The 9,504-nt window shown below is 48.5% G+C and overlaps 1 protein-coding gene across 1 annotated transcript; it reads left to right on the plus strand.

Moving 5' to 3' along the window:
• Positions 1 to 2,958: 2,958 nt before the first annotated feature.
• Positions 2,959 to 5,074, plus strand: LOC128830475 (uncharacterized). The gene is made up of 2 exons (XM_054016308.1): positions 2,959 to 3,349; positions 4,344 to 5,074. The coding sequence occupies exons 1-2, from the start codon at positions 3,178 to 3,180 to the stop codon at positions 4,817 to 4,819; spliced, it is 648 nt and encodes a 215-aa protein (XP_053872283.1). The 5' UTR covers positions 2,959 to 3,177; the 3' UTR covers positions 4,820 to 5,074.
• The last annotated feature ends 4,430 nt before the right edge of the window (positions 5,075 to 9,504 follow it).

Genomic DNA, 9,504 nt, shown 5'->3' on the forward strand with positions numbered 1-9,504 from the left:
ATAGGAGAAACGGTTTGATCCCCACTGCAAGTGTAAATGGGGATTGCTGTGGTGAACAAGGAGGTCATGTTTGAGGGGGGGAGCTCAGGGCTGGGGCAGCAGGGGGTGCAGGTGGGGGAGGGCATTGGTGGTGGGGGGGAAGAGCCCAGGGCTGGGGTGGGGGGCAGCCAAATTTTTTTTTTTGCTTGGGGCGGCAAAAAACCTAGAGCCGGCCCTGATGCTCTGAGTCGTCTATGGCTGCCACAATTTGAAATTCTGCATTGCATACAAGCCCAGCCATCCCTATTGAGGAGGTGCAGCTTTTATTTTCCAGCAAGTTATTTATCATATTTTCCATTTGGTGCCTCCAAAAAGGCTAGAATTGTCTGAACATATCCCTACTTTTCTCCCTGTCCCTACTTATAGCTTCCAAATACTGCCAAACATGCACCCCCTATGTTCTTCTGTGTTACAGTCTGACAGTCTTGTAGGTGGTAGCATAACTAATCTGGCTTGGGCCATCAGAGGTGATTGACCCTAGGACCTTCAGCACTGAAAGCATGAGATTCTATTGCTTGAGCATGAGGACTTACTTTTGTAGCTGGAAGCTGTAGCAGACCCATTCATTTACGTTACAATGGTGCTGAAAAATCAGCCCATTGTCATATAAATGTGGTAAGAAGTCGAGCTGGTTGAAGACAGATAATTCTGTTTCATTGAAGATTTAGAGGAGATATTTTGGAACTGAGTTTCATGCTGATTTGAAACAACCTCCCTCCCTACAACATTTTTGAATTCTCCATGAAAGGGGATGGAGCCCCAGCCCCAAGGCAGTCCAGATGGAAGACTGCCCCAGAGCTGCAGACCCTGGAAGCCCAGGGTGCTGAGCTAGCAGGGCACCAAGCAGGTTTCTGGCAGAACTCTGCCTAGCAGGGACAGAACGTTGCCTGGTTTCTGGAGGAAATATGTCGAAACGGAACCGTCTCCTTGAAACATTTCAAATTCAATGAATTGCCCATTTCTGACCAATCCCCCTCCCCCACAATGTTGTTGGAATTTTTCCGACCAGCCCTTTCCCACAAAGAGCTCTTTCACATACTGCCTTAGTTCTGGGGATAGCCCAAGGGAACCCACATCCAAACCTACTTGTGGAAAAGCACCCCAGTGGCCCGCACACAGTTCAGAAGCATCCCTGGCAGACATTGGGAGAAGGAAAACCCTCCCAACACACCATCACCGAAAGGCAAACAAACAGAGACCCTCATCCTCCTGGTAACTGAATACACCCTGCGTTATAGAAGGAATGAGCCAGGTGGCTACTAACTTAGGGCCTGATCCAAAGCCTTGTAAAGTCAATGGAAAGACACTCATTGACTTCACTGGGTTTGGATCAGCTGCTTAGCTGGGAACCCCTACAAGATTCGGGGCCCGATTCTTATTTGCACAGAGGTATCCTTACCAGTGCTAGGGTGGCCACCTTTTCAAAATGCAAAAACGGGACACAGGCCATTTAAATAAAATCGGGGGAGGGACACTGTCTATGTTCACATTTTCTATTCTGTAATGGTAATTGAGAATTAAATATCAACCTACCAATGTGTCTTGTCCTTCATTGGACTTTAGTCTGTTGGATTGTTTTTCAAAAGTTTGTATTTTTTGCAGTAAAAAAGATACAGTTCTCTGGCAAATGTAAAAAAATAAACAAAAAAATAAAACCAGCAGAGTTCATTTTGATTTAAATGTGCACTTTCTTTCAGAACTTGCAGATTCCAAGAGTTTGGCATTTGATCCGACAAATCGGTAGAACTCAAGGCAAGTGAACCGGTAGTTTAGTTTTACTTGCAGTTCAGCTTTTACCAGATCCACAGGACACCTGTTTCTTTGATCCATCTGTATCATATTCATCAAGCTGAATACCCTCTCAATGTAGGCATTAAAGCAAGGTATGCTGAGTACAAATGAAACTATTTTTAAAAGAGGTTTCAAATTCTGCTCAGCTGCCCGGCCTGCCTTGTCAAAGATATCTTTCATTTTTGATCAGTGGTCATACTGGTCTCTGTAATACAGCTAAGTATTGGTGCAATACTTGAAATTTCTTCGCAAAGTTCATCCAAATCAATCTTTAAGAAATCTGCCAAATTCAGGGTCTCTGCAACTTTGCACAAGTCTTCCCAGGTCAACGGGTAGTCTTTTTCTAGTGATAGTACTTCACATTTTTTTAAGAGATTTGCATCTGACAAGTCAAACCACTTTTCAAGATATCTTAGCGCTCTGTTGTAAAAACCAAGCAGATCATGTTCCATCTTTTTTGCATCATTGTCTGCCATTTTTTTCAGATCTGTATTCACCAAATAGCCGAATAATTTGTCTTCTTTCCTTCTCTGTAGTTTGTTTCTTAGGCCTGGTCTACACTAGGCGTTTATGTCGAAGTTAGCGCCATTACATCGAATTAACCCTGCACCCGTCCACACTGCGATGCTATTTAGTTCGACATAGAGGTCTCTTTAATTCGACTTCTGTACTCCTCCCCGACAAGGGGAGTAGCGCTAAATTCGACATGGCCATGTCGAATTAGGCTAGGTGTGGATGGAAATCGACGCTAATAGCTCCGGGAGCTATCCCACAGTGCACCACTCTGTTGATGCTCTGGACAGCAGTACGAGCTCGGATGCTCTGACCAGCCACACAGGAAAAGCCCCGGGAAAATTTGAATTTGAATTCCTTTTTCTGTCTGGCCAGTTGAATCTCATTTCCTGTCTGGACATCGTGGCGATCACAGCAGCACTGGCAACGATGCAGAGCTCTCCAGCAGTGATGGCCGTGCAGTCTGTGAATAGAAAGAGGGCCCCAGCATGGACTGATCGGGAAGTCTTGGATCTCATCGCTGTGTGGGGCGATGAGTCCGTGCTTTCTGAGCTGCGCTCCAAGAAACGGAATGCAAAGATCTATGAGAAGATCTCAAAAGACATGTCAGAGAGAGGATACAGCCGGGATGCAACGCAGTGCCGCGTGAAAATCAAGGAGCTGAGACAAGGCTACCAGAAGACCAAAGAGGCAAACGGACGCTCCGGATCCCATCCCCAGACATCCCGTTTCTACGAGGCACTGCATTCCATCCTCGGTGCGGCCGCCACCACTACCCCACCACTGACCGTGGACTCTGAGGATGGGATATTGTCCACGGCCGGTTCCTCGGACATGTTAGCGGACGGGGAAGATGAGGAAGGAGATGAGGAGGGCGAGGCAGTCGGCAGCGCTCACAACACTGATTTCCCCGACAGCCAGGATCTCTTCATCACCCTTACAGAGATCCCCTACGAAGCGTCCCCAGCCGTTACCCCGGACACAGAATCTGGGGAAGGATCAGCCAGTAAGTGTTGTAAACATCTAAACATTTATTTTTAACAGAACAGGAATATTAACAATTAAAAGAATGGGTTGTTCATGATTACTTTGCCCTAGGCACTTAACGGTTCAGTCATGGGCAGTGCAAGTTTTGAAAAAAAATCTAGCAATGTCCGGTTTTCCGTGATTGTCCTGCCCAAGCCGCTCTACTGTTTAGTCCCTGCTACTGCAGCTACAGTAAAATGCGGTCTATATGTGCAGGGATAGAGCAGTAATCCTCCCGGGACATCTCGATGAAGCTCTCCTGGAGGTAATTGGAAAGCCGTTGCATGAGGTTCCTGGGGAGAGCGGCCTTATTGGGTCCTCCGAAGTACGACACGTTGCCGCGCCACGAGACTATCAAGTACTCGGGAATCATTGCTCTGCACAGCAGGGCGGCATACGGCCCTGGTCTTTGGAGGCTTTCCCGGAGCATTCTCTCTCTCTCGCTGTCAGAGATCCTCATCAGGGTGATGTCGCCCATGGTGACCTGCTTTGAATTAGGTAGGGGAATGTTAGTGTTGGGACTGCTTGCTCGTTCCTTTACAGAACTGTAACCGCTGGTTTGCAGCCACGCGGTGGAGGCGGGAGAGGGGCTGCCGAAAGGGATCGTTCCTGGGGACAGCCGCGAGGGGGTGGGACAGGGGCAGAGTTCCCGCTTGCCGGATTGCTGGCAGCAGGGACTGACATTGCTTTAAATGTGAAATGAGGCCAGTGGTAATATAAAAGTTTTAAACTGCCACAAGTCTACGGCTTACCATGTCTGCCTGCAACAGAAATTCCGTTGTGCTGCCCCGCTTCTCAAATGTGCTGTGGAAGACCCCAGGCACTGAGTGCGAAGGCCGAGAATTCGACCTTGTGCTGAGTGCGCATGTGATAGGTGCTGTGCATGGTCTTGTTCACAGAGAAAGACTATGTTCTTTGTTCACAACTACATTTATCTTTCTGAGGAATTCACTCCCTTTTTCCCATTCCCACAGCCACATCTGCGACTGTCTCACAACCTAGCCTGGCATCACACTCCCAGAGGCTAGCGAAGATTAGGCATAGGAAGAAGAGGACACGGGAGGACATGTTCTCTGAACTTATGGCCTGTTCCCAAGCCCAGGCAGCACAGCAGACCCAGTGGCGGGAGAAATTGACCCAAATGCAGCAAGCAAACATGGATCGGGAGGAGAGGTGGCGGCAGGAAGACCAGCAGGCGACTCAAACGCTGCTTGGACTACTGAGGGAGCAAACAGACACGCTCCGGCGCCTTGTGGATGTTCTGCAGGAACGGAGGCAGGAGGACAGAGCCCCGCTGCAGTCCATCTCTAACCGCCCTCCCCCGCCACCAAGTCCCATACCCACCTCACCCAAAGTGCAAAGAAGGAGAGGCGGCAGAGTCCCTGCTAACTCTCACTCCACCCCTGCAGAGAGCTCTAGTAGCAGAAGGCTCTCATTCCCCAAAACTTGAAAAGTTCTTTCCTTCCCGCCTGACACAAGCCCCCGTCCAAGTTTCACCTCCCAGTTCCATGTGTAGTTGATAATAAAAAATACGTTCATGTTAAGTACTGTTTCAATGATGTTCTTTTGGAGGAGGAGGGGAAAGGGGGTTGGTAATTGGACAGGACAGTCGCCTTTGGCAGGGTACATAGGCGGGGGCAGGCACAGCAGCAGGGCACATACACAGTGCAGTGATGCAGTGACTAGTTACCCTGGTTAGTCTGGGAGGTTGTTTTCATGTTATGTGGTGGGGGGTGGGTTGCTCTGTGACTTTGTGGCGGGGGAGGGCAATTACAGATCTTAAGCAGCGGTCCTTATGCAGGATCACAGAGCCACGCAGCAGGGGATCTGTAACCGTCCTCCCCCTGCCACAAAGTCACATAGCCCCCCCATACACACAGTCCCGATCAGGAGGGGTGACAGGCTCCATTGAAACAACCATCCCACCGCAGTGGAGCCCGTCAATCCTTGAGTTTAGAAGCTTCATTCGCGTCACTACACTACACCCGCTCCGCACCACAGTCTGCGTCCCAGTTTTAAAAAATTCCTGCGAAAACAGTATTAAAGAAAACGGTGTGCATTAACAAAGTAGAACTATTTTTATTTCGAAACGTGTGTTGGAAGGGGGTGAAGGGGGTATGTAACTGGGTAGGATAGTCAACATTAACTGGGTAAAGAAACGGGGGCAGGTACAGCTTCTCTGTACACAAACTTAAAAGTCACAGGTTACCCTGCTCACTCAGGAACTTTGCTTTCAAAGCCTCCCGGATGCACAGCGCTTCCCGCTGTTCTCTTCTAATCGCCCGGCTGTCTGGCTGTGCGTAATCAGCAGCCAGGCTATTTTCCTCAACCTCCCACCCCGCCATAAAGGTCTCCCCCTTGCTCTCACAGAGATTGTGGAGCACACAGCAAGCTGCTATAACAATGGGGATATTGGTTTCGCTGAGATCACAGTGAGTCAGTAAGCTTCTCCATCTCCCCTTGAGACGGCCAAAAGCACACTCCACCACCATTCTGCACTTGCTCAGCCGGTAGTTGAAGAGTTCTTTTTCAGTGTCCAGGGCGCCAGTATAGGGCTTCATGAGCCAGGGCATTAGCGGGTAGGCTGGGTCCCCGAGGATGACTATAGGCATCTCCACATCCCCAACAGTTATTTTGTGGTCCGGGAAGTAAATACCTTGTTGCAGCCGTCTAAACAGACCAGAGTTCCTGAAAACACGAGCGTCATGAACCTTGCCCGGCCATCCCACGTAGATGTTGGTAAAACGTCCCCTGTGGTCCACCAGTGCTTGCAGCACCATGGAAAAATAGCCCTTTCGGTTAATGTACTGGGTGGCCTGGTGGTCCGGTGCCAGGATAGGGATGTGAGTTCCATCTATGGCCCCACCGCAGTTTGGGAATCCCATCGCTGCGAAGCCATCTATGATCGCCTCCACGTTTCCCAGGGTCACTACCTTTGGCAGCAGTACATCAACGATTGCCTTGGCTACTTGCATCACAACAACCCCCACGGTAGATTTGCCCACCCCAAACTGGTTCGCGACAGACCAGTAGCTGTCTGGCGTTGCAAGCTTCCAGAGGGCTATGGCCACTCGCTTCTGTACACTCAGTGCAGCTCGCAACCGGGTGTCATTGCGCTTCAGGGCAGGGGACAGCAACTCACAAAGTTCCAGGAAAGTTCCCTTCCGCATGCGAAAGTTTCGCAGCCACTGGGATTCATCCCAGACCTGCAGCACTATGCGGTCCCACCACTCAGTGCTTGTTTCCCGTGCCCAGAATCGCCGTTCCACGGCATCAACATGACCCATTGCCATCGTGATGTCCTCGGCGCTGGGTCCCCTGCTTTCTGAGAGGTCTGTGCTACTCTCAGACTTCAGGACATCACCGCGGTGCCGTAGCCTCCTCGCCTGACTTTTCTGCATCTGCCTCAGGGAAAGCTGTATGATAAGCTGCGAGGCGTTGAGAGCGGCCACAACTGCAGCGATGGTCGCAGCGTGCTCCATGCTCGCAGTGCTGTGGCATCCGCGCTGTCAATGACTGGAAAAGTGCGCAAACTGATTTCCCGCCGGCGCTTTCAGGGAGGGAGGGCGGGAGTGATGGACGGATGACGACAGTTACCCAAAAGCACCCTCGACACATTTTGTTACCCAGAAGGCATTGCCGGCTACACCCAGAATTCCAATGGGCAGAGGGGACTGCGGGAACTGTGGGATAGCTGACCACAGTGCACCGCTTCGAATGTCGACGCTTTCACCGTTAGTGTGGACTCACAAAGTCGAATTACTGTCCTTAGTGTGGACACAGACGTTCGACTTTGCAATATCGATTCCAAAAATTCGATGCAAGTAAATTCGAACTACTCTCGTAGTGTAGACAAGGCCTTAGTGACAGCCTTGCATGGTACAAACTAGCGATGGGCCCATCCTGTTTTTCAAGTTTAAGAATGTTTTTTTGGAAAATTTGTAACACATTCTGCAGAAACAGCATGTAGAGCTGTGGAATGGATGTAGCAGTTTGCTCACCAGTTTTATTTGCTATGAACTTCCAGATAGTGTTGAGGCACTCTTCCTTTCCCAGTGACTGGAAATAGAAGTTGATCACTGGCCAGGACTTCAAAATCTTGCCTACTGCTGGTACAAGGGAAAGCCGAGTTGGTATGTGTCTTAGTAACTCTACCCATTCTATCTCAAGAAATTCAAAACTCTCCCTTAAGTTCTCTACTCTCTTTGTTGAAACTGAAAAGTGGCTGGAAATTTGAATGATCAGGGGCTCCACATCATATTCCAGTTGATCAGCAGCAAATTTTGCACAATTATGGGTTGTGTGTCTTGGGCAGTTGGCAGTTATGAGCCCGCTGTTTTCTTTTTTAAGCAACTGATATACTAAATGGTGTTTTTCATAATTCATGCTGGCATTGTCAGCACAATAGGCAGATATGAGGGATAAGTCAAGCCCATTAGAATCTAGCACATGTTTTATCGTCTCTGAAATTGCAATTGTTGTCTCATGGTGATCACTGTAAAAATCCAACAGACCTGTCTGAATACGCTATGTCGATACAAAATACCTCAGAGCAACGGGGAAGAACTTAATGTTTCCTTTATTTGATGAATCAGATAATACACTATAAAACATGTAGTGCTTCTTTAATTCGTAATTCATAAGCCCTATGCTGTATGGAGCAAGTGCATTTTCAGTTATAGCCACAGTTTTTGTGAGTCCACATGATATTTTCGTTGCCACTTCTGAATGGCAAAACATACTGCTAACTACCTTATTTATAAAAAGAACAGGAGTACTTGTGGCACCTTAGAGACTAACAAATTTGTTAGTCTCTAAGGTGCCACAAGTACTCCTGTTCTTTTTGAGGATACAGACTAACACGGCTGCTACCCTGAAACCTACCTTATTTATGCTGTTTAAAGATCTATAAGAATGGTGATGTTGGTCCACTGCCGAACATTTCTTTATCCAGTCTACATCATTTGCTTTCACAGCAAATGCAGTCATCAGTGTCTGCCTAGTATCACAAACAATGTTCGCTTTGTGTCCATCCGACTTTGAATTATTCTTGATATCGTTTTCACCTCCGTGTTAATTCCAAACTCTTTTCGACATAAAGCACAAAAAGCTGTAGTTGAATCTTTTGGATTTTTCCAAATCCATGTATATGACCTAATCCACTCCTTTCTGAATTTACATAGGCACTTGCTTTTTTATTTTGGTGGAGTTGTGGAGGCTAAGGGTCCTTCTTTCTCTGAGTTCGATGTATCCCTTTCAGTGCCTCTTCCACTTTTGGAGTTGGCCATTTCACATAAAAAAAGAAAACACTGATTGGTTTGAAATTTAAATAATGATTCTACTGTGCATGAATTATATTTTGTTTTCTGTCCCCATCGCCAAAGCAGATTAGTTTCAGCTGTTTGGGAACACATGAGAAGTGTAACAAGTCATATGATACTGGGATGATAAATTGTGTCTTAGATTGACACATGGTGTAGCCAGTCATTCTGGGGCTGTATAAGTATGTGAATAATGTGTTAGTGGTGGGGCTTTGCACTACACTGTAGTTGCTATGGGTTGACTGTTGCGATGCAGTAAATTTGGACTGTGTCAAGGGGAATCCGGGACAAATGCTGTCCCAGAGTCATTCAGCCCAGGACCGGGACTTGAGATTTACATTTCGGGACTGTCTTGCTCAATTAGGGCTGGGTGGTCACCCTACTTACAACATTTTGGTTGTGTAAAGTGGCCTTCAAGTGACTGTAATTCACCCTCACTTTCAGGACCCTTTACATTGACAGAGTGGTATATAAGTGTAGGGTGGCCAACTGTCTAATCGCACAAACCCAAATGCCATTGCCACACCCCTTCCCTAAGGCCATGCCCCCGCCTTGCCCATTCTCTGAGGCCCCACCCCCCGCTCACTCCAGCCCCCCTCCCTCCCTCCGTCACTCACTCTCCCCCACCCTCTCTTACTTTCACCGGGCTGGGTCAGGAGTGGGGGTGTGGGAGGGGGTGCAGGTTCTGGGAGGGAGTTTGGGTGTGGGGTGCGGGCTCTGTGCTGGGGCAGGGGGTGGGAATATGGGAGGGGGTAAGGGGGTGGCGGTTACCTCGGGCGGCTCCCAAAAGTGACTGGCACATCCGTCTAGCAGC

This window comes from Malaclemys terrapin, chromosome 1, assembly GCF_027887155.1.
Source record: "Malaclemys terrapin pileata isolate rMalTer1 chromosome 1, rMalTer1.hap1, whole genome shotgun sequence".
Taxonomy (NCBI): Eukaryota; Metazoa; Chordata; order Testudines; family Emydidae; genus Malaclemys; species Malaclemys terrapin.